Genomic DNA, 24084 nt, shown 5'->3' with positions numbered 1-24084 from the left:
AGCCCATATCAGAGGAGCCGGGCCTGATTTGATCCGGCATGAGAAGATCACGCCAGGAAGTCAGCTCTTGTTTTTCTTGCAGTGTATCAGCCCTTAATCTCCCAGGCGTGTGGGGGCCCCCTGCAGTGCTCATTTTCTTCCTGGAGGGCTTCTGCAGAGGCGACCATGCTCGAGTGTTCCAGACCTCAGGCTCGCTGCCCTCATCCCAGGGCACCTCCCCCTGCAGAGCTCAGGGACCTCGCCTGGCTGCTCTCCGTCTGAAGTCTGGACACCTGTCCCCAGGGCCCCACTTCCAATGACTGCCACCTCCCAGGGAGGGGCCTAGCTCAAAGGTGAAGCAGCCGGGCTAGGTGGCTCATGCCTGTAATCCCAGCACTTTGGGAGGCTGAGGTGGGTGGATCACCTGAGGTCAGGAGTTGGAGAACAGCCTGGCCAACATGGTGAAAATCCGTCCCTAATAAAAATACAAAAATTAACAGGTATGGTGGCATGCACCTGTAGTCCCAGCTACTCAGGAGGCTGAGACAGGAGAATCACTTGAACCTGGGAGGCAGAGGTTGCAGTGAGCCGAGATGGTGCCAGCGCAGTCCAGCCTGGGAGACAGAGTGACACTCGGTCTCAAAAAAAAAAAAAAAAAGATGAGTCAGGGAGGCCAGGGGTGAGGCTGGCGTTGGCCCCCGTAGTCATTCACACAAACGGCTCCTTTCTGAAGACAGTTGATTGCAGGCAGGCAATGAGTGGTTAGAAGACAAGTGTCACCAGGAATAAAGGGGGAGCAGGCTGGGGCAGAGGCTGAGCGGCCTGTCATCTCTGGTGCCATCTCACTCATCACATGGGCTGGGAGCCGAGGACACTGGAGACCACTTTGTTTCCTCATCGCTGTCAGAGGCCGCCGCTGCCCTCCCCACCCCCACTGCCCCTGTCAGCTCCTCCACCTCCAGGAATGGGGGTCTCCTGCATCCCCTCTCCACGGCCGAGTTCAGGGACTTCCCATGAGATTCAGCCAAAAAGGGTGCAGGACTTTTTTATCCCATGGGGGCCTGAGGCCGGTACCAGGTGTCAGTCCCTGATCTCCCCCATCTGCTGGGGACCTTTCTCTCCTGCCAGGCTGTGTTTTGTCCTCAGCAAGGCCTGCCAGGATGTCCAGGTGATGTCACCCAGTCAGCCTGTTCCATCCCCTGACTCCCTCTCAAGCTCTCCTTCCACTAAAACCGCAGGGGTTTCAGGAACGACCTGGAAAGTGACGCCACCTCCAAAGAAGGGACCCGTCACGCTGGGCCAGTGACATGAGCGCCTGGAAAGGAGGGTGGCATCACCCCCTTCTTTTTTTTTTTTTTTTTTTTTTTTTTAGAGACGGAGTCTCGCTCTGTCGCCCAGGCTGGAGTGTGGAGTGCAGTGGCCGGATCTCAGCTCACTGCAAGCTCCGCCTCCCGGGTTTACGCCATTCTCCTGCCTCAGCCTCCCGAGTAGCTGGGACTACAGGCGCCCGCCACCTCGCCCGGCTAGTTTTTTGTACTTTTTAGTAGAGACGGGGTTTCACCGGGTTAGCCAGGATGGTCTCGATCTCCTGACCTCGTGATCCGCCTGTCTCGGCCTCCCAAAGTGCTGGGATTACAGGCTTGAGCCACCGCGCCCAGCCACCACCCCCTTCTTGAAGATGCTCAGAGACACCACAGAATTAAAAGGCAGCAGCCCTGGTCCCCAGCGTGAGGAAAAGACCAATAAGCTGGCATCACTGTCTGCCACTCAATCTGACTTCACAGAAGCCACCAGGGGCCATTTCTGGGAGGGGGAAGAGGCAGGTGGGAAAAACCAAGTGTGGTGGGTTCCCGGGCCTCAGCCAGAGCCCAGGCTTAGTGGCACCTGAAGCCAGCCCTGGTGGCACCTGGGGGAGGGCGTGCACCAGACGTCCCTGCCTCTCTGGAGCTGGCCTGAGGATCTGAGGATCTCAGTGATGCGCGTCCTACTGCACGGGGCTGGGAGCCCTGCACAGATGGTGCACAGAGCCCCACACACAGCCAGCCAGGAAGAGAGGGCGGGGAGGCAGGGACTGCTGCACTGTGCACACTTTATAAAACGGGCCCCGGTGCGGTGGCTCATGCCTGTGATTCCAGCATTTTGGGAGGCCAAGGCAGGTGGATCACTTGAGGTCAGGAGTTCGAGACCAGCCTGGCCAACATGGTGAATCCCCTTCTCTGCTAAAAATACAAAAATTAGCTGAGCGTGGTGACGGGCACCTGTAATCCCAGCTACTTGGGAGGCTGAGGCAGGAGAATCGCTTGAACTCGGGAGGCAGAGGTTGCAGTGACCTGAGATTGTGCAATTGCACTCCAGCCTGGGTGACAGAGCGAGACTTTGTCTCAAAAAAAAAGAAAAAAAAATGGACTTTGTGCCAGTTGTCTGGAGTGACTGTCCCCTGGCTGCCCCATCACGTCGGTGGAGAGCAGAGAGCCAGGTCCTGGGCTGGCAGGACACCCCCTCCTCTCCTGGGGGATTGAGAGCTGTGGGTGGAGGCCTGCCTGGCAGCAGGGCCTCTGAGCTGGCTGGAGGTGTTTATTAATCCTGAGCTCCGGGGCTGGAGCCTCTCCGCTGAGCCTGCGCCTGCATGTGCACGTCTGTTTTCAGCCCTATCTGTCCTGGCCTAACTCCTTCCCCATCTGGGTGTGATCGCCGCTGCACTCCCCTGGGCATGTGGGTGTAACAAGCCCAAACCTTCCGTGGGAGTCGGGCAGGCTCGGCCCCGCCCTCGGGGCTGCGCCCTTTCCTCCCAGACTGGTTGTGCAGGAGCAGGCGTGAGTGTGGTCGTTGTGGGTACATGCGCGGCAGGCCCGGGGCCCGGCCGCCCGCTGCCTCACCTGCAAGGAGGGGCCTCCCAGAAACTCCCTTCCCCAGTGCCCAGCTGCCCCACCTCACCAGACTGAGCTGACCAGCCAGCAAGGACGCCTGCTGCCTCCCACCTGCCCTCCTGCCCTCCTTCGCCAGCCAAGCCCAGCCTGAGCCAGCACCTGCCTTTCCGACCATGTTCAAGGGGCTGAGCAAAGGCTCCCAGGGGAAGGGGTCCCCTAAGGGCTCCCCAGCCAAGGGGTCCCCCAAAGGCTCCCCCAGCAAGCACAGCCGGTGAGTGGGGCTGGGGGATGGGGAGCCGGGGAGCTGGGGTGGGGTTGGTGCCAGGCCCAGGTCCTTGAGCCACCTGGCGGCAGCGGCAGCCCAGAGCCCAGGACCAGCCCCGTGCTGGCATTTGGTGTCCTGAAGCCAAAGGGCCCATGAGTGGACTCTCTCCCGGCCTCAGGAGCCGCAGGCCTAGGCCGAACTTCAGCCCTGGCAGGAGGCAGGGGATGGCCTGGGGCTCCCCACATCCTCTAAGGGGGCCTGCGGGCCACGGATTGAGGCTGCTCAGCAGGAGAAGTGCTGGACAGGAGCCTGCACCGATGCCCTCCTCTGCCAGAGGCTGGGAGATGGGAGAGCCTGGCTATCTGACTGCAGCCCTGCCCCAAGGCTCTAACTGACTGGGATGACCCCTGGGGCCTGGGTGCAGGGCATGAGGACTGAGGGGGTGGGATGGGGTCCCTGGGGTAGGGACGCAGGGGCTGTGCTGCCTCCTGCCTAAGCCACAGCCCTCCCCAGAGTTCTCACACAGGGCCTTGCTGTATTGAAGAGTTAGGGGTTCATGGCCAGGTGCGGTGGCTCACGCCTATAATCCCCAAACTTCAGGAGGCCAATGCAGGAGGATTCCTTGAGCCCAGGAGTTCGAGACCAGCCTGGGCAACATAGGGAGATCTTGTTTCTATAAAAAACTAAAAATAAAAGATAGCCAGGCATGGTGGTTCATGTCTATTGCTTGAGCCCAGGAGTTTGAGGCTGCAGTGAGCCATGATCACACCACTGTGCTCCCGCCTGGGTGACAGAGTAAGACTCTGCCTTTAAAAAAAAAAAAAAAAAGCCTGGTGCTATGGCTCACGCCTGTAATCCTACCACTGTGGGAGGCCGAGGCAGGTGGATCACTTGAGCCCAGGAGTTTGAGACCAGCCTGGGAAACATGACGAAACCCCGTCTCTACAAAAAATACAAAAATTAACTGGATGTAGTGGTGTGTGCCTGTAGTCAGAGCTACTTGGGAGGCTGAGGTGAGAGGATCATTTGAGCCCGGGAAGTCGAGGCTGCAGTGAGCCGTGATCACTCCACTGCACTCTAGCCTGGGTGACAGAGCAAGACCCTGTCTATTAAAACAAAACAAAATAAAACAAAATAGAACTGGGGCTTCCTTTTCCGGGGGGTGCGGTGCAGGGGGCACTGGGCCTCCCTTGGACCACCCGGCTCTCTGGGGCCCAGCCCCGGCTCTCTGTGGATGTGCTGGGCTGCGTTCTTGCCACTCACTGACTTCAGCTCCTCTGCAGAGGAAGCAGCAGCCCGCCTGGGCCCAGGGTGTTGAGATAAGCACAGGCATGAAAGGCTGGTATGGGGGTGGGGGTGCCCATTACCCCGATAAGGATCAAGGCACCAACAGACACCAAGGCTGGGCGTCTGGGTGGACGGGAAAGACAGTGGTGAAGACTCTCGGCTAACACTCTCGCTGAGTGACCTGTCCTCCCTGGGGTGCCTGAGCCCCACCCAGGGTGGAGTGTGCAGCTCCCAGTGGGAGCAGCCATCCCAGGAGGCGGGACCTGAGCAGGAGTGCCCGGGGCCCAGCACCTGCAGCTCCCACTGTCCAGGCAGGCTTCCCAGCAGTGTGCTCCTGGCCTGGGGCAGCTCGGTCCTCAGGGCCCTGTTGGCTCTACTTGTAGCCCCTTCACCTCACGTGTGATCCACTCGTTTGACACAAACTTACTGAGCACTTACTCCATGCCAGGACTGTTCTAGGCACTGGAGATGTCTCTGTAAACAGAACCGACAGGCCCCTGCCTTCAAGGCACTAGCCCTCTAGTGGGATAAAAACTAATACGTGCTGGGTGCCGATCCTGCACCAGGCCTGCACTGGATGTTTCAGATGGATAAATTCAATTAATGCTCACAATAGCCCTAAGGCATAGATATTTTTATTAAAATCCCGCTTTACAAGTGAGGAACCTCAGACACAGAGGGGTTGAGTAACTTGCCCAAGGTCACACAGCATTAATGATGGAGCAAGATGAAACCAGGCTGTCTTGGCCACAGAGTTCTTCCAGACTGCTGTGCCTTCACCAGCACTGCCCCTTTGCCTGGGGTGGCCCATCCTTTGACCCAGTTCAAGGCTTCCCCTGCCCCAGGATAATGATCCCCCATAAGGCACTGTGCTCATGAGGCTTGGACCACTCTGCCCTCTTTTAGGTCTGCTTGACCTCGTGAACTCCAAACAGTGAGTGCATGCACACAGCAGGTGCTCTATGAAGGCTGCAGGGCGAATGCACAGAAAAAGCCCTGGGGTGGAGGCAAGGCTTCCTGCCCGTCCCTGACCGTGTGACTCAGAGCAAGTCAGGGCCCAATCTGGGCTTTGAACCCTCAACTCTGGAGAATGTTAGGGTGCCCAGCAGTCTCTTGTGCCTGCCCCCCCCGCACGGCTCCGACAGTGTGACGCTCCTCTAGACAGCTACTGGAGCCTACACTCTGGCAAAGCCCCCCGGGGTGGGGGAGGTATGGGGGATCACAGGGCTGGAGTGGGAGGAGGTAGGGGTGGAGGACATGCTGCTGCCTCCCTGCCCCAGCCAGCCCAATTGCCCCTCCCAGGCCCAGCCCGGCTGGCTCAGGTACTACTAGTGGCTGAGCCGGTGATTCACTGACTCGGGGAGGGAAGCGGCAGGCAGCTGGGTGGGGTCAGGGACTCACTGCCAGCACAGGGGCTGAGACTGGGACACCGAGGCCGCCTGCCCCCCAGCACCACACAGACCTGAGACCCTCACCTTTGACCCTTCATGTGGGCAGTGCTAACATCCCCAACCAGGACTAGCTCACAGAGCCTCCTGCAGAGAGAAACCCCAGAGTCGGGGCAGTGAGCTAGGCTGTGGGGGCAGGAAGGGGTGGAGGGAGGGCAGGGGATGCCACCTGGGTGGGGCATAGAGGAGCCTCATCCACCAAGCTGCCCGCTGTCCTCTCCGCCCACCAGGGCTACCACTCAGGAGCTGGCCCTGCTCATCTCCCGCATGCAAGCCAACGCCGACCAGGTGGAGCGGGACATCCTGGAGACACAGAAGAGGCTGCAGCAGGTGAGGCCCAGGCAGCAGTTGGCAGGGCGTGGGCAGGCTGGGTGGCATGGGAGGCCCATCATCAGGACTGGCACTCCCTGAGTGCCCCCTGGTGATGGCGAAGATGGGACAGATGACCTTTGTCCTGCACCGCCCATCCCCTAACACACAATGGGAGAGAGGACTCGGCTTCCATCTTTGCTGGGCTCCCCTGTGTCCTTGTCACCTGCCTCACGGACGTCCTGGGCCTGACCCTGTGCCTGGCGTGGGCCTCAAGGTTGGCCAGCATAGCTAGGGTCCCAGAGGTGGGGCTCAGGCCCACAGTGATGGGGCAGCAGGGGAGTGGGGGTTCTGGGCCCTGGCGAGTCTGCCCATCCCCTGCCCATAGGACCGGCTGCACAGTGAGCAGAGCCAGGCCCTGCAGCACCAGCAGGAGACCGGCCGCAGCCTGAAGGAGGCCGAGGTGCTGCTCAAGGATCTCTTCCTGGATGTGGACAAGGCCCGGCGGCTCAAGCACCCGCAGGCTGAGGAGATTGAGAAGGAGTGAGTGGGGCTGCGGCAGGGCTGGGGGTCCCCGGGGAAGACCCAGGCCCAGCCCTGACCTGCCGGCCACCTTCTTGACAGCATCAAGCAGCTGCACGAGCGGGTGACCCAGGAGTGTGCGGAGTACCGTGCCCTGTACGAGAAGATGGCACTGCCCCCTGACGTGGGACCCAGGGTCGACTGGGCACGTGTGCTGGAGCAGAAACAGGTCAGGAGCTCAAAGTCACACCCCAGTGTGATCAGAGGGCAATACGGAACTGCATTTAATCCAGGGTCTGATTGTAGGCTTTGAACCTGGGGTGGCTCAGGGGTCTGGGCAGGGAGACAGCAGAGCAGGCAGTGCAGTCAGGGAAGACTTCCTGCAGGAAGAGGCACATGAAGAAACTTCAGAGAGGTGAGAAGGCTCGGTTGGGTCAGGGTGAAGTAGTGAGGAGAGGACAATTCCAGAAAGAAGGAGCAAAGGCTCCTGCCAGGAGGAAGCCTGGGGTTTGACGAGAAGTGGGGATTTCTGGGCAGGTGGGCAGAGCCAGGTCATGGGGCATTCTGATCCCTGGGTGAGGAGTTGTGCTTTGATGCCACACAGAAGGGGTGTCATGATGACAACAGAGGGACAATGGGGAAGGGCCCGGGTGGAGCAGGGCGTGCTGAGGGCCCTAGAGCTTGGCTGGAGGTGTCCAGGCAGGAAGCACTGAGGCTGGGTCACAGACAAGGCAGGATGGAGCTAGGAGACTTCGCAGAGGCTGAGCCCAGCGTCTGGGAACCAGTGGGACTTGGGCCACTGCAGAATGACCTCGCCCCTGGGTGAGCTGCAGGGCATGCACCCGGGCTGCTCCCAAGCTCGTCCACGCTCTGCCCAAATGACCAAGTCCGCTTCTCCGGGTGGGAGGCCTGTGGGGTTCTCTGGCTCCCCACCGCGGTCCTGTGGGGACTGAGCCGCCGGCTGTCCTGCAGAAGCAGGTCTGCGCCGGCAAGTACGGGCCGGGCATGGCGGAGCTGGAGCAGCAGATCGCTGAGCACAACATACTGCAGAAGGAGATCGAGGCCTACGGGCAGCAGCTGCGGAGCCTTGTGGGGCCGGTGGGTGAGCTGGGAGCATGTCACATCCCGGGCCAGCCCCAGCCCCTGTTTCTCCAGTCAGAGCCAGAGCTAGATCGGCTGGACCCTGGGGATAGGGGTGGGTGGGGTATGGCTGCTCAGATCTTAGGGGGCCATCTCCCTGCACCTCACCTCTTATGGAGTTGTTTCTCCCCTTGGTCGAGGCAGGATGCAGCCACCATCCGGAGCCAATACCGAGACCTACTGGTGAGCAGGAGGGAGGGTCGGGCCGGGTGGCTGCGGGTGGGCGTGGGTGGCCGCCCGGACCCTGCACGGGGCCAGTGTTCCTGAGCGCGGCCCAATGGCGTCTTTTGCCCCCCACTTTCTCTCTCCCCACCCTGCTGCTGGCGGCGGGTCCTGAGCACAGAAGGCGGCGTCGTGGCGCGGGCAGAGCCTGGGCAGCCTGTACACTCACCTGCAGGGCTGCACGCGGCAGTTGAGCGTCCTGGCGGAGCAGCAGCGCCGCATCCTGCAGCAGGACTGGAGTGACCTCATGGCCGACCCCGCGGGCGTGCGGCGGGAGTACGAGGTTGGCAGGGAGAGGTTGGGGCCGGGTGGGGGCGGCCAGGGCCATCCTGGTCCTCACCGCCGCTCCCCACCCGACTCGCCCCCAGCACTTCAAGCAGCACGAGCTGCTGAGCCAGGAGCAGAGCGTGAACCAGCTGGAGGATGACGGCGAGCGCATGGTGGAGCTGCGGCACCCCGCGGTGGGGCCCATCCAGGTGCGCTGGGGGCAGGGCGAGAGTGAGAAGGGACGTGGTGGGCAGGGAAGAGGGGGAGGTGGGGCGGACGTGGGGTGGGGGCGGAGCGTGGTCCGAGGGCTTCGTGCTGCCGTCCCCAGGCCCACCAGGAGGCCCTGAAGATGGAGTGGCAGAACTTCCTGAACCTGTGCATCTGCCAGGAGACCCAGCTGCAGCACGTGGAGGACTACCGCCGGGTGAGCCCTCGGGCAGGCGGCAGGGGCGGCAGGGGCGGCAGGGGCGGCAGGGGCGGCAGGGGCGGCAGGGGCGGCAGGGGCGGCAGGGGCGGCAGGGGCGGCAGGGGCGGCAGGGGCGGGAGGTCCCACAGCACACCTGCCACAGGAGAGGCACCGCACCTCTCAACTAGACAGAGCTGGCAGGGCGCAGTGGCTCGCTTGAGGTCAGGAGTTCGAGATCAGCCTGGCCAACATGTTGGAACCCCATCTCTACTAAAAATACCAAAATTAGCCAGACGTGGTGGCACGTGCCTGTAATCCCAGCTACTCAGGAGGCTGAGGCAGGAGAATCGCTTGAACCCAGGAGGCGGAGGTTGCAGTGGGCCGAGATTGGTCCACTGCACTCCAGCCTGGGTGACAGAGAGAGACTTCACCTCAAAAATAAAATAGAGCTGTGTGGTTGCCACTTGGTCCCAGAGGGAAAGTAAAGGCATGGGCACATTCTCAACAGGGTGAAGCGGTTCCCAGGGGGGTGAACATTGTTTCTTAATGGCACAAAAATATCTTAACTCTTATTATGCATGAAGTACAGATTCACAAACAGCATATCTGTGGTATTAAAATTTCATGGGGGCCAGGTGTGGTGGCTCCCACCTGTAATCCCAGCACTTTGGGAGACCATGCCAGCAGAATTGCTTGACCCCAGTAGTTCCAGACCAGCCTGGGCAACATAGTGAGACCCTGTCTCTATACAAATAGATAAATCTCTATCAAAATAGATAAATAAATATATAAATAAAAATTTATGGGGATGAGGTGGGGGGAAATTAAAAGTTTGTTTTTTTTTTTTTTTTTTTGAGACAGAGTCTCGCTCTGTTGCCCAGGCTGGAGTGCAGTGGCCGGATCTCAGCTCACTGCAAGCTCCGCCTCCCGGGTCTAGGCCATTCTCCTGCCTCAGCCTCCCAAGTAGCTGGGACTACAGGTGCCCACCACCTCGCCCGGCTAGTTTTTTGTATTTTTTTAGTAGAAACGGGGTTTCACGGTGTTAGCCAGGATGGTCTCGATCTGCTCACCTGGTGATCCGCCCGTCTCAGCCTCCCAAAGTGCTGAGATTACAGGCTTGAGCCACCGCGCCCAGCTAAAAGATTTCTTAAAAGCCTCTTTAGGAGAACAATAATGAAAAAAGGGGTTGAGAAAACCTGATATAATATACAAGTGGGATTTGGGGACAGATAATGTTTCATACATTTTCCTATAGAACCAGAAGAATGTGATCACACACATTGACAATAGCTCCATTAAAGCACCTGGGACGCTTCTTTAAAGCACAGCTTCTTCTCCGGGGCTGGGACAAGTGCAGCCCTAATACCCTCTGTCCCAGCAAGAAACACTTCAGGTGCTGGAGGGAGGCAGGTGTCAGTGCCCTTCATTTGTGCGGGAAGGATGAAGACCAAGTGTTTTATGACCCACTTACAAAAATTAAGTTCAGTGCACGAGTAAGACCCCATCTGCAAGAGCACAACAGTGATCAAAGGTCCTGCCGCCTGGGTAAGGAAAAAAAAGACTGACCAGAGTAGGGGAGAGTGACGGTTTAGGTTTAGCTGGTTTGTTTATCTGGTTTAGGTTTATCTGGTTTGTGTTTAGCTGGTTTAGGTTTAGCTGGTTTGTTTAGGTAGTTTGTGTTTAGCTGGTTTCGATTTAGCTGGTTTAAGTTTAGCTGGTTTAGGTTTACCTGGTTTACATTTTTCTGGTTTAGGTTTAGCTGATTTGTGTTTAGTTGGTTTAAGTTTAGCTGGCTTAGGGCATGATCTTGGCTCACAGCAGCCTGCTAGGTTCAAGTGATTTTCATGCCTCTGCCTCCCAAGTAGCTGGGATTACAGGTGCCCGCCACCATGCCAGGCTAATTTTTGTATTTTTAGTAGAGATGGGGTTTCACCATGTTGGCTAGGCTGGTCTTGAATTCCTGACCTCAGGTGATCTGCCTGCCTCAGCCTCCCAAAGTGCTGGGATTACAGGCATGAACCACCATGCCCGGCCCAGAGTCCCTTTCTTCTGTCTCGTGCCCCTCAGAGTTCTGTTCTAGCACAGTAGTATCTGCGAGCATCACCTGGGGCCTGTGGGAGGCAGGCATGCGGGGCCCACCTGCACATCAGATCCAGCAGGTTTACTTTACTGGTTTAGTTTAGTTTATTGGTTTAGTTTAGCTGGTTCACATTTATCTGGTTTAGGTTTAGCTGGTTTGTGTTTATCTGGTTTAGGTTTAGCTGGTTTGTGTTTAGCTGGTTTAGGTTTAGCTGGTTTGTGTTTAGCTGGTTTAGGTTTAGCTGGTTTGTGTTTAGCTGGTTTAGGTTTAGCTGGTTTGTGTTTAGCTGGTTTAGGTTTAGCTGGCTTAGGTTTAGCTGGTTTGTAGGGTCAGGGGGCAGCAGGTTGCCCCAGGCTCTGTCCTTGACCACCCAGCGAACTCAGTTCCAGGAAGAGGCCGACTCGGTCAGCCAGACCCTGGCGAAGCTCGACTCTAACTTGGATGCCAAGTACAGCCCTGCACCTGGGGGCCCCCCTGGCGCCCCCACAGAGCTGCTGCAACAGCTGGAGGTGAGACAACCCCACCAGGCCATCTGCACCCCACTTCTGGGAATTGGTCCTGTCCATCTTTCTGGGCTTCACCCCTTCTGCCTCGGTACCTAGTCCTATCCCAGGCCCTGGCCTGGGTGCTGGCGGGGGGTCTGCTCTAGCAGGAGGCTGGCCAGGTACCAGCAAGCCCCTCCCACCTCTGGATGTCAGTTTCCTCATTTGCAGTGGGACAAGGGCAGCCTGGGAGAGCTCTGAGGCTGCTCTAGCTTCTGCTCGGAGGCCTGGCTGGTGCTCTGCCATCCCCCTCCCTGCAACTAGCAGATCCCAGGATCCTAGGCCCCCAGACAGGGGCTCCTTTTACTTTGCTGACTTAGAGACCCCTGCCTTCATGAAGGCCAGCCTCTGGTCCTTTGGAAGGACGGGTATGGTGTGGCCAGCCCCCAGTGCAGCCTGGACTGAGTCTCCACTGCCTGGGCCCCCGGCAGGCGGAGGAGAAACAGCTGGCCGTCACTGAGAGGGCCACTGGGGACCTGCAGCGGCGAAGCCGGGATGTAGCCCCTCTGCCACAGCGAAGAAACCCGCCTCAGCAGCCCCTGCACGTGGACAGCATCTGTGACTGGGACTCAGGAGAAGTGTGAACTCCCCCACCTCACCCCTGCCGCCATCCAGCCCCTCCCAGCCCATCCCCTGCCCCTGTCCAAGCCCATCCCCTGCCCCTGCCCAAGCCCATCCCTGCTCCATCCCCAGCTGTCTCCTGCTCCCACGTCTGCCCTACTCCTTCCCGTGACCCAGACCCTCCTCTCTCCAAGTCCTGTCCTGCCTCTTTCCTACCCCAGAACCTCCCACCCTACTCTTGTCCCTGTTCCAGCTGCTGTCCCCATTTGTCTCTGTCACCAGTCCCTACTCTGCCCTGGCCTTGGCCCCCTGCCTTACCCTGGCCTTGGCCCCCTACCCCTGAGCTTGCAGGAGCCGCTCCCTTTCTGTGCCCCCAGGTGCAGCTGCTGCGGGGTGAGCGGTATAAGCTGATAGATAACACTGACCCACACACCTGGGTCGTGCAGGGCCCAGGTGGGGAGACCAAGCGTGCTCCCGCCGCTTGCTTCTGCATCCCAGCACCTGACCCTGACGCCGTGGCCAGGGCCTCCCGGTAGGTCTGTGTAGGGTTACTCAGGGGCAGGCTGTGGGCAAAGCAGGCTGGCCCTACACTGTCCAAGGCCATGGCCCGGCAGATCCCTGCTCAAAGGCCGGCCTTCACCTGCAGCTGCGACTACTGGGGCTGGGGAGGGAGAGAGGCAGAGTGGGGACCTCCTTATCCAACCCCCTCTTCGTTCTAGGCTGGCCTCGGAGCTGCAGGCCCTGAAGCAGAAATTGGCCACAGTCCAGAGCCGCCTGAAGGCCAGCGCTGCAGAGTCTGTTCGGCCCAGCCAGCAGGGTACCCAGGGCGGCCTGCGGAGGGGTGGCTGTGGGGCTGGAGGGAGAGGATTCCAACTTCCGACTGGTCTGTGATGGGCAGGGGTCGCCTTGCGTTAGGGGCCACCACTCTGGGGATTTCTTCTCTCGGGTGGCCCTGCCATCCCCTCCACCCTACCTGACAGGACCCTCTGTGGGCACCTGGTGGGGGCACCCGTCTGGCAGTCAGGAGATAGGCCCCGGGCACTCACCAGCACCTCTGCCCCCAGCTCCATCTGGCTCGGCCCCAGCCAACCCGCAGGCCCAGAAGCTCCTGACACAGATGACTCGGCTGGATGGGGACCTGGGACAGACAGAGAGGCAGCTGCTGGCCTGGGCACGGGCCCCGCTGAGCCGCACCACACCCCTGGAGGACCTGAAGGGCCGCATCCACGGCCACGAGGTGGGTGAGCGGCGGGCAGGGGCAGCTGGGATGGGAAGCGGCCTGGCCCTGGGGTTCACACTTGAGGGAGGAGAGGCAAGTGCAGGAGCAGCGGCTAGGACGGAGGTGGAGAAGGGAGTGGACAGACCTGGGCTCAGACAAGCTGGTTCCCCTCCTGGCTCCTCCACTGACCAGCTCCGTGATCTTGGACTACATCATTCTCTGGGCCTTGGTTTCCTCATCCCTGAAGCAGATATAATAATGCCCAGCTCACCTGATCATTCAGGAAGGTTCCAGTAGGGCCCAATGTCATCACCCCCAGGAGGTGTTCTGGCGAAGCTCCTGAATTAGCAAGGGAGCCTGGAGAATCTTAGGAAGAGATGTCCCCTGGCTGCAAGGGGGAGCCTTCCTGGGGAGGTTGCAGCGTTGTGTAAACTCCTTACCCAAGAACAGCAAGCTGTCTGCCATGTGGACTCAACACTCCCAGAAGTGCTCAAAGTGAAACCCACACTGGGCCAGTCTGGGTTATCCTTCCAAACCAGTTTCTTTTATTTTCTTGAGACAAAGTCTCTCTCCATCACCCAGGCTGGCATGATCTTGGCTCACTGCAACCTCTGCCTCCCAGGTTCAAGCAATTCTCCTGCCTCAGCCTCCTGAGTAGCTGGGATTACAGGCGCCCACCACCACACCCAACTAATTTTTGTATTTTTAGTAGAGACGGGGTTTCACCATGTTGGCCAGGCTGGTCTTGAACTCCTGACCTCAAGTGATCCACCCACCTTGGCCTCCCAAAGTGCTGGGATTGCAGGTGTGAGCCACTGTACCCAGCCTCTTTTTTTTTTTTTTGAGATGGAGTTTCACTCTTGTTATCCAGGCTGGAGTGCAATGGCACAATCTCGGCTCACTGCAACCTCTGCCTCTGGGGTTCAAGCGATTCTCCTGCCTCAACCTCCCGAGTAGCTGGGATTACAGGTGCCTGCCACCACTCCCAGCTAATGTTTTGTATTTTTAGTAGAGATGGGGTTTCACCATGTTGGCCAGGCTGGTGTCGAACTCCTGACCTCAAGTGATTCACCTATCTCGGCCTCCCAGAGTGCTGGGATTACAGGTGTGAGCCACTGCTCCTGGTCTGTTTTTTGTTTTTTGAGATGGGGTCTCACTCTGTCACCCAGGCTGGAGTGCAGTGGTGTAGAGTGGTATAATCTCAGCTCACTGCAACCTCTACCTCCCAGGCTTGAGTGATCCTCCCACCTCAGCCTCTCGAGTAGTTGGGACTGCAGGCGCAACACTGAGCCTAGCTAATTTTTTTTGGTAGCAATGGGGTTTTGCCATGTTGCCCAGGTTGGTCTCAAACTCCTGAGCTCAAGTCATCCTCCCACCTCGGCCTCCCAAAGTGCTGGGATTACAGGCGTGAGCCACCGCGCCTGGCCATATTATTATTATTTTGAGATGGGGTCTTGCTTTGTTGCCCAGGCTGGAGGGCAGTGGCATGATCAAGGCTCACTGTAGCCTCAACCTCCTGGTCTCAATCAATCTCCCTGTCTTCACCTCCCAAGAAGCTGGGTCCTTAGGTTTTGAAGTCATAGCATCTGCCACATCAGTGATGTTGGGGTCCAGGAGAAGCCCAGTTAGACTGGGCGGTGGGTGGTGCCTGGTGCAGTCAGCACTGCTCGGTGACGGAGGGGGCAGATGAGTGAATAGCTGATGAAAGAATAAGGGCGACAGTCCCTAGCGGGCAGAGCCAGGGCTTTGGCTAGAGCGACAGGGCCAGGGGACCTGACGGTCTTCTGAGCAGGACAGTGACATGAAGATGACTGTAGGTAACTGTGTGCCTGGCACTCACTGCTGAGCTCCAGACACAGGCTGTCATGTCATCCTCCCATCAATCATTCTTTTTTATTGATTTCATTTTTTTGAGATGGAGTCTTGCTCTTGTCGCCCAGGCTGGAGTGCAGTGGTGTGATCTCAGCTTGCTGCAACCCCCATCTCCTGGGGTTCAAGCAATTCTCCTGCCTCAGACTCCTGGGTAGCTGGCATTACAGGTGCACGCCACTACGGCTGGCTAATTTTTGTATTTTTAGTAGAGACAGGGTTTCGCCATGTTGGCCAGGCTGGTCTCGAACTCCTGACATCAAGCAATCCGCCCCCCTCTGCCTTCCAAAGTGTTGGGATTACAGGTGTGAGCCACTGCGCCCAGCCCCTCCTATCAATCATTCTGTAGATGAGGAGACTGAGGGTCAGAGAGGTTGATCTGCCCCAGGTCATCCACAGAGGAACGAGTGGGGCCAGGACTGAACCCAGTTCTCTGGCCTGAGCCCATGCCTCCATGGGCACAGAGTTAGGGTATACTGGTAGAAGAGTCAGGTGGAACCCACCTGCCCAGAGATCCCTGACCCCGCCCCTCTTTAGGGCACAGCCCAGCGTCTGCAGATCCTGGGAGCAGAGAAGGAGACAGCCCAGAAGGAGTGTGAGGCGTTTCTGTCCACGCGGCCCGTGGGCCCCGCTGCCCTGCAACTGCCCGTGGCCCTCAACAGCGTGAAGAACAAGTTCAGTGACGTGCAGGTTCTGTGCAGCCTCTATGGGGAGAAGTGAGTGCTCTGGGGACAGGGCAGCCAGGCAGGGCAGCAGCATGTGGCCCAGGGAGTGTCTGAGTCTTGCCTCCTCTGTGGCAGAGCCAAGGCTGCCCTGGGTCTGGAACAGCAGATCCAGGATGCTGACAGGGTCATCCGAGGCTTTGAGGCCACCCTGGTGCAGGAGGCCCCTATCCCTGCCGAACCGGGTTCTCTGCAGGAGAGGGTCAGCGAGCTGCAGGTAAGGGACCAGCCAGGGCCTCCTGGTGGCAGGGGGACTCAGCATTCGGGGGAGGGTGGGGTGGACACGGTTTCTCCCCGAGGGTGCACGGCTGTATCCTCTCCTCCCACAGCGCCAGCGGAGGGAGCTGCTGGAACAACAGACCTGCGTGCTGGGGCTGCACCGCGCGCTGAAGACCTCGGAACATGCATGCGCTGCGCTGCAGAACAACTTCCAGGAGTTCTGCCAAGACCTGCCTCACCAGCAGCGCCAGGTGCGAGCCCTCACCGACCGCTACCACGCTGCAGGGGACCAGCTGGACCTGCGGTGAGCGACTGGGTCCTCGGGGCACAGGGTGTGGGCTGGTGCAGAGGCAGGCATTGCTGCCTACAAGCTGTGTGATCCTGGGCTAGTGACTTCACTTTTCTGAAGCTGTTTCCTCACCTCTAAAATGAGATAACAACAGCACTTACCTCCCAGGGTGGTGCCTGGTGGAGACCGTCCCATCTCTAAATTCCCAGGGTCAGGGAGTGGGGATCTGCACAGCAGGTCACTCGGGCCTCCTGACCTGCCCCCAGGAGGAGGCTCCCACCAGCCTCCCTGTGCACCTGTCCCTGTCCCCAGAGGGCAGGTCTCATCTCTGTTCTGGGCCTCGTCCTCCTGCAGGGAGAAGATGGTGCAGGATGCCGCCCTCACCTACCAGCAGTTCAAGAACTGCAAGGATAACCTGAGCTCCTGGCTGGAGCACCTGCCCCACAGCCAGGTGCGGCCCAGCAACGGCCCCAGCCAGATCGCCTACAAGCTGCAGGCACAGAAGGTGAGGCTGAGGCAGGGACAGCTGCCTGTGCCTATGTCGCCCCCTAGTGGCCAAAGCTCAGAAGAGCTCTAAGGGGCTTCAAAGCCCAGGGCACGGAGGCATTGGCCCCTTCCCTGGCCTCCAGCTGAAATGCTCCACTTTGCCCACAGACGGGGCCAGCACATCTCTGGCCCGACTGGGGCAGTGGGATTTACAAGCTCAGGCCACAGAGCCCTGAGGGTTCCGGCCACTACTGCATTTTCCTCATACTCATCAAGCCCCTGCCATGTACCAGGCAATGGGTTCACTGGGGTACAACCCTGCATCCAGGCAGCTCCCAGTCTAGTGGGGGAGGTCTGTGATGCTGATAAGCATTGGTGGGAGAAGCCAGCGTGCTGTGGGTGCCCCCAGGCTGGACACCCGTGCGGGTCAGGGTCGGTGGTGTGGGAGGAAGCAAGTGTAGTGGGGGGAAGGATGAAATGTCCCATGCAGAGGGCATGGCAGTCAGGGGAAAGGAGGGGGACTCAGGGGCGAGGACGACCAGATGGGCAGACCACACAGGCCCTTCCGGCACGGGATCCAGGCTGCACTCTCTCCTGCGGTCCCCAGAAGCTGCTGGGGACGGGCTGCTTCCAGGCCAGTGTTTAGAAGCTGGCTCTGGCTGCCAAGTAGAGAATGGCTAAAAGGATGGGAATGAAGACATGGAGGACCACAAGGAGCCAGGGTGGAAATCCAGTTGAGAGAGAGTGGTGGCCTGGCCGGGGAAGGGGCCATAACACAGGGCGAGGTGGGCAGGTCTGAGATGGAGATGGCAGAATTAGATGGACTTGGTGACTGGTTGAAGGGGACAGTGAGCGAGACGGACGGAGCCCGGTGGTACCCAGGGTTCTGTTGGGGACAACTGGGAAGAGGGGGTACCTCCACCTGAGGCAGGAGCACAGGGAACAGAGCATATTTGGGGAGAGGAATGGGGCCGGCTGGGTCATGCTGAAATGAGGTGGCCAGGACAGCCAAGGGCAGCGGGGAGGTGGAGGTAGGCATTTGGGAGGGAACTGGGGCTGGGGGTTCCCCTAGGAGACCATGAGAGCAAAGATGGGTCTGGGACTGCCGGAAAATGAGAATATCTGGGGAGAGAGTAGGGAGGTGACATTGGGAAGGGGGCCTGGGACAGAGATTCTCAGCCCTGGCTGCAAACTAGAATCTCCCAGGGAGCTTTTAAAACATCTCCAGGCCAGGACCCCTCCCCAGACCAAATACATTGTATTATTGTGGTCAGAGCATCAGTATATTGAGTTCCCAGGTGAATAAAAGTGGGCATCCCAGGTTGAGAACTTTCCAGTTGGAGCCATCTTTCTGGATGAGCTGTAGCAGCATCACCTGGAGACTTGTCAGAAATGTGAATTCTCAGGGCCACCTGGACCTGCTGGATCTGATGTGCAGGTGGGCCCCACATGCCTGCCTCCCACAGGCCCCAGGTAACGCTCACAGATACTACTGTGCTAGAACGGAATTCTGAGGGGCATGAGGCCGAAGAAAGGGACTCTGGGCCGGGCGCGGTGACTCATGCCTATAATCCCAGCACTTTGGGAGGCGGAGGCAGGCAGATCACCTGAGGTCAGGAGTTCAAGACCAGCCTGGCCAACATGGTGAAACCCCGTCTCTACTAAAAATACAAAAATTAGCCTGGCATGGTGGCGGGCACCTGTAATCCCAGCTATTTGGGAGGCTGAGGCATGAAAATCACTTGAACCCAGGAGGCTGCAGTTGGAGCCAAGATCACGCACTCCAACCTGGGTGACAGAGCAAGACTTGGGAAAGAAGAAAGAGAGAAAGAGAAGAAACAAACAAAAAGAAAAAGAAAAGAAAAGATTCCGCCAAGGTGCCTTGGAAAGGAAGGAGGAAAAGCAGAGAGAATGATGTCAGGGAAAGGAGGGAGTCTAGCCCAGGTCTCCCTCCCTGCCCTTTCTGTCCCTGAGAGGCAGCGCTGGCTGGCTGTGGCCCTGGAGGCACTGGCTAGAGGAGAGTCAGAGTGAGTGGAATTTCCTGGCCTCCTGACTCTGGGCTCTTCCCTGGCAGAGACTGATGCAGGAGATCCAGAGCCGAGAGCGGGATAGGGCCATGGCATCCCGCCTCTCCCAGGCCCTGCAGGCGGCGCTCCAGGTCAGTAGCTCGCCTTCAGCTTGCCCCTCTCCATGCATCACCCTTGTCCCTCTTCCAGCCCTACCCCCCACACCCAGCTTCCCCCGCTGGCTGCCAGCCTGCTGTCCTTTTCTCCCCGCTCAGGACTATGAGCTGCAGGCAGACACCTACCGCTGCTCTTTGGAGCCCACCCTGGCAGTGTCAGCCCCCAAGAGACCCCGAGTGGCTCCCCTACAGGAGAGCATCCATGCCCAGGTGAGATGGGACCTGGCAGGGCTCAGTGGACCTTGGCACCAGCTCTGCAGGCTCCAAGGCAGGAGCTGACTCTGCCCTTCCCCTCTCCCTCTGCCCTCTCCAGGAGAAGAACCTTGCAAAGGCCTATACTGAGGTTGCAGCAGCCCAGCAGCAGATTCTTCAGCAGCTGGAGTTCGCTAGAAAAATACTGGAGAAGGTACACAGACAACACCTACACTTTTCCCACAACAGCCAGGAGTAACCAGGAATGCCCACTCCATTCCCAAAATGCCAGGCTCTCACCCTGGTAGTCTCCCTTCCTCCTCTCCCTCCTGCCTGCCAGCCCCTGGGCAGCTCTGGCTGCTGGAGAGGGGCACGGCTTCCGGCCACCCAGGTTTCTCTCCAGCAGCTCTTACAGGCTGGTGTCCATCCCAGGGTTAGGCCCTGCAGATGGCATTCAGTGTGGTCACAGCTTGGCCACTGGGTGTCCTCCAATGGGACAGAACCTCTAACCCAGAGAGCAGAGAAAATCTCCATAGAGCCTTCAGGCTTAGCCACCTGGTTCTCCACCCTCGAGCCAGAACTTCTCCAGGACTCCTGGTGGCTTACCAGCTTTTCTGTTACCCTCGGCCACAGTCAGTGTCCCTGGATGGAAGGGGAAAGGGGAGAAGTTCTGGAGGGACAGGGAGAATCTGTCCTGTTTGCATTTTTTTTTTTTTTTTTTTTTTTTTTTTGAGACGGAGTCTCGCTCTACCACCAAGGCTGGAGTGCAATGGCATAATCTCAGCTCACTGCAACCTCCACCTCCCCGGTTCAAGCGATTCTTCTGCCTCGGCCTCCTGAGTAACTGGGATTACAGCATGCGTCACCACACCCAGCTAATTTTTTGTATTTTTAGTAGAGATGGGGTTTCACTATGTTGGTCAGGCTGGTCTCGAACTCCTGACCTCAGGTGATCCGCCCACCTTGGCCTCCCAAAGTGTTGGGATTACAGGCATCAGCCATCACACCTGTCCCCTATTTGCGCTTTCTAATGCACACCAGGCCTGCACACTGCCTTGGGTCCTAAAATCGTTGCATTGACTGGGTCTTCTCAAAATCCGATATCTAAGCATCTTAGGTCTTCAGCTCCACCTCTGAGGACCCACTGGGGAGTCTGAGGAAACAGGGAGGGGTCTTTCATCTCAGGAAAAACATGGAGCTCCTATCTCCACTGCCCACCCCCGTGCTCTACCCTTCTTCCTCTCTGCAGAAGGAGCTCAGTGAGGACATCCGAGGGACCCACGATGCAAAGCAGGGCTCCGAGAGCCCTGCCCAAGCAGGGAGAGAGTCAGAGGCCCTGAAGGCCCAGCTGGAAGAGGAGAGGAAGCGGGTGGCCCAAGTGCAGCGTGAGCTGGAGGCGCAGAGGAGCCAACTGCTGCAGCTGAGGACCCAGCGGCCCTTGGAGAGGCTGGAGGAGAAGGAAGTGGTGGAGTTCTACCGGGACCCCCAGCTGGAGGGCAGCCTGTCCAGGGTGAAGGCCCAGGTAGAGGAGGAGAACAAGCGGCGGGCTGGCCTGCAGGCAGACCTGGAAGTGGCAGCCCAGAAGGTCGTGCAACTGGAGAGCAAGAGGAAGACCATGCAGCCTCATCTGCTGACCAAGGAGGTCACCCAGGTGGAGAGGGACCCCGGCCTGGACAGCCAGGCGGCCCAGCTCAGGATCCAGATCCAGCAGCTCCGCAGGGAGGATGCCGTCATCTCAGCCCGGCTGGAAGGGCTAAAGAAGGAGCTACTGGCCCTTGAGAAGAGGGAGGTGGACGTGAAGGAGAAGGTCGTGGTGAAAGAAGTGGTCAAGGTGGAGAAGAATCTGGAAATGGTCAAGGCGGCCCAGGCTCTGAGGCTGCAGATTGAGGAGGGTGCTGCGCAGAGGAAGCAGGCAGAGGAGGCTGTGACCAAGCTACAGGCTCGCATCCAAGACCTGGAGCGGGCTATCAGCTCGGTGGAGCCCAAGGTCATCGTGAAGGAGGTGAAGAAGGTGGAGCAGGACCCAGGGCTCCTCCAGGAGTCCTCCAGGCTGAGGAGCCTTCTCGAGGAGGAGAGGAGCAAGAATGCGACACTGGCCAGGGAGCTGAGCGACCTGCACAGCAAGTACAGCATGGTGGAGAAGCAGAGGCCCAAAGTGCAGCTCCAGGAGCGCGTCCACGAGATCTTCCAGGTGGATCCGGAGACAGAGCAGGAGATCACTCGGCTCAAGGCCAAGCTGCAGGAGATGGCGGGCAAGAGGAGCGGTGTGGAGAAGGAGGTGGAGAAGCTGCTGCCCGACCTGGAGGTCCTGCGGGCCCAGAAGCCCACGGTGGAGTACAAGGAGGTGACCCAGGAGGTGGTGAGGCACGAGAAGAGCCCCGAGGTGCTGCGCGAGATCGACCGCCTGAAGGCTCAGCTTAATGAGCTCGTCAACAGCCACGGGCGCTCCCAGGAGCAGCTCATTCGCCTGCAGGGTGAGCGCGACGAGTGGAGGCGCGAGCGGGCCAAGGTGGAGACCAGGACGGTGAGCAAGGAGGTGGTGCGCCACGAGAAGGATCCGGTGCTGGAGAAGGAAGCAGAGCGGCTCCGCCAGGAAGTGCGGGAGGCGGCCCAGAAGAGACGGGCCGCGGAGGACGCGGTGCACGAGCTGCAGACCAAGAGCCTGCTGCTGGAGAGGAGGAAGCCCGAGGAGAAGGTGGTGGTGCAGGAGGTCGTGGTCACCCAGAAGGACCCGAAGCTGCGCGAGGAGCACAGCCGGCTGAGCCGGAGCCTGGACGAGGAGGTGGGCCGGCGGCGCCAGTTGGAGCTTGAGGTGCAGCAGCTGCGGGCCGGCGTAGAGGAGCAGGAGGGCCTGCTCAGCTTCCAGGAGGACCGCAGCAAGAAGCTGGCCGTGGAGAGGGAGCTGCGGCAGCTGACCTTGAGGATCCAGGAGCTCGAGAAGCGGCCTCCCACGGTGCAGGAGAAGATCATCATGGAGGAAGTGGTCAAGCTGGAGAAGGACCCGGACCTGGAGAAATCCACGGAAGCCCTGCGGCGGGACCTGGACCAGGAGAAGACCCAGGTGACGGAGCTGCATCGGGAGTGCAAGAACCTGCAGGTCCAGATTGACGTCCTCCAGAAAGCCAAATCGCAGGAGAAGACCATCTACAAGGAAGTGATCCGGGTGCAGAAGGACCGCGTGCTGGAGGATGAGCGGGCCCGCTTGTGGGAGATGCTCACCAGGGAGCGCACTGCCCGGCAGGCCCGGGAGGAGGAGGCGCGGCGCCTGCGGGAGCGCATTGACCGGGCCGAGAGGCTGGGGAGGACCTGGTCCCGGGAGGAGGCTGAACTGCAGAGGGCCCGGGACCAGGCGGACCAGGAGCGTGGGCTGCTGCAGCAAGAGCTGCGGGCTCTGGAGAGGCAGAAGCAACAGCAGACACTGCAGCTGCAGGAGGAGTCGAAGCTGCTTAGCCAGAAGACGGAGAGCGAGCGGCAGAAGGCGGCCCAGCGGGGCCAGGAGCTCTCACAGCTCGAGGCGGCCATCCTCCGCGAGAAGGACCAGATCTACGAGAAGGAGCGGACCCTCCGGGACCTCCACGCCAAGGTGAGCCGGGAGGAGCTCAGCCAGGAGACCCAGACGCGAGAGACCAACCTTTCCACCAAGATCTCCATCCTGGAACCCGAGACAGGGAAGGACATGTCCCCGTACGAGGCCTACAAGAGAGGCATCATCGACAGAGGCCAGTACCTACAGCTGCAGGAGCTCGAGTGCGACTGGGAGGAGGTCACCACCTCGGGGCCCTGTGGGGAGGAGTCTGTGCTCCTGGACCGCAAGAGCGGGAAGCAGTACTCCATCGAGGCCGCCCTTCGCTGCCGGCGCATCTCTAAGGAGGAGTACCATCTGTACAAGGATGGCCACCTGCCCATCTCTGAGTTCGCACTGCTTGTGGCTGGGGAGACCAAGCCAAGCTCCTCGCTCTCCATCGGCTCTATCATCTCCAAGTCCCCACTTGCCTCCCCGGTCTCCCAGAGCACCAGTTTCTTCTCTCCCGGCTTCTCTCTCGGGCTCGGCGATGACAGCTTCCCTATCGCCGGAATCTATGACACAACCACAGACAACAAGTGCAGCATCAAGACCGCCGTGGCCAAAAACATGCTGGACCCCATCACCGGGCAGAAGCTACTGGAGGCCCAGGCGGCCACGGGGGGCATCGTGGACCTGCTCAGCCGTGAGCGCTACTCTGTGCACAAGGCCATGGAGAGGGGCCTGATCGAGAACACCTCCACACAGAGGCTGCTCAACGCCCAGAAAGCCTTCACCGGCATCGAGGACCCTGTCACCAAGAAGAGGCTGTCGGTGGGCGAGGCCGTCCAGAAGGGCTGGATGCCCCGGGAGAGTGTCCTTCCACACCTGCAGGTGCAGCACCTGACCGGGGGCCTCATCGACCCCAAGAGGACAGGCCGCATCCCCATCCAGCAGGCCCTCCTCTCCGGGATGATCAGCGAGGAGCTGGCCCAGCTCCTGCAGGACGAGTCCAGCTATGAGAAGGATTTGACAGACCCCATCTCCAAGGAACGGCTGAGCTACAAGGAGGCCATGGGCCGCTGCCGCAAAGACCCCCTGAGCGGCCTGCTGCTCCTGCCAGCGGCACTGGAGGGGTACCGCTGCTACCGCACCGCATCCCCCACCGCCCCACGCTCCCTGCGCTGACACCGGCCAAACAGCCAGTGGGGAAGTGGTGTTGGGGCAGGTAGGATACGTACACCTCTTGCCCCAGAGCAGCCTCATCCCAGGCAGTGGGTCTTTCCCCTGTCCGACCACTATTTTATTATTTTACTAACGTGGTGTTGGGCTCTCTCCCCTAACCTTGGTGCCTGATCCATCCCCAGACCAGGACAGCAGCCATTCAGTTCTTCCTCCACCTCCACCCAGTGATCCCAATAAACAAATTCTCTCTCCCCGTGCCATGTGGTGTCCCATTCATTCACATTTGAGAGCACAGGATCCAGGTGTCTGGGAGATGAGTGCAGG

The 24084-nt window shown here is 59.4% G+C and overlaps 1 protein-coding gene across 1 annotated transcript; it reads left to right on the top strand.

The window, feature by feature from the left end:
• Positions 1–2912: 2912 nt before the first annotated feature.
• Positions 2913–24018, top strand: EVPL (envoplakin). The gene is made up of 22 exons (XM_010387548.2): positions 2913–3117; positions 6077–6176; positions 6544–6698; positions 6780–6906; positions 7650–7775; positions 7962–8000; positions 8161–8322; positions 8408–8515; positions 8635–8730; positions 11176–11301; positions 11766–11912; positions 12273–12427; positions 12615–12712; positions 12960–13132; positions 15521–15699; positions 15784–15922; positions 16035–16228; positions 16568–16718; positions 18774–18857; positions 18981–19091; positions 19195–19287; positions 20323–24018. Exons 1-22 carry the CDS (start codon positions 3020–3022, stop codon positions 23761–23763), a joined length of 6102 nt encoding a protein of 2033 aa, XP_010385850.1. The 5' UTR covers positions 2913–3019; the 3' UTR covers positions 23764–24018.
• The last annotated feature ends 66 nt before the right edge of the window (positions 24019–24084 follow it).

Source organism: Rhinopithecus roxellana, chromosome 19 (genome assembly GCF_007565055.1).
Source record: "Rhinopithecus roxellana isolate Shanxi Qingling chromosome 19, ASM756505v1, whole genome shotgun sequence".
NCBI classification, from domain to species: domain Eukaryota; kingdom Metazoa; phylum Chordata; class Mammalia; order Primates; family Cercopithecidae; genus Rhinopithecus; species Rhinopithecus roxellana.
The sequence above is the reverse complement of the archived record's forward strand: the minus strand, read 5'-3'. Positions and strand labels throughout refer to the sequence as shown.

Bases quoted from the DNA above. Each gene is read 5' to 3' on its own strand.
- EVPL (XM_010387548.2), top strand. From the start codon at position 3,020: ATGTTCAAGGGGCTGAGCAAAGGCTCCCAGGGGAAGGGGTCCCCTAAG. The intron at 12,428-12,614 runs GTAGGTCTGTGT...TCTTCGTTCTAG, and splicing joins GCCGTGGCCAGGGCCTCCCG to GCTGGCCTCGGAGCTGCAGG. The intron at 18,858-18,980 runs GTCAGTAGCTCG...CTCCCCGCTCAG, and splicing joins CCCTGCAGGCGGCGCTCCAG to GACTATGAGCTGCAGGCAGA.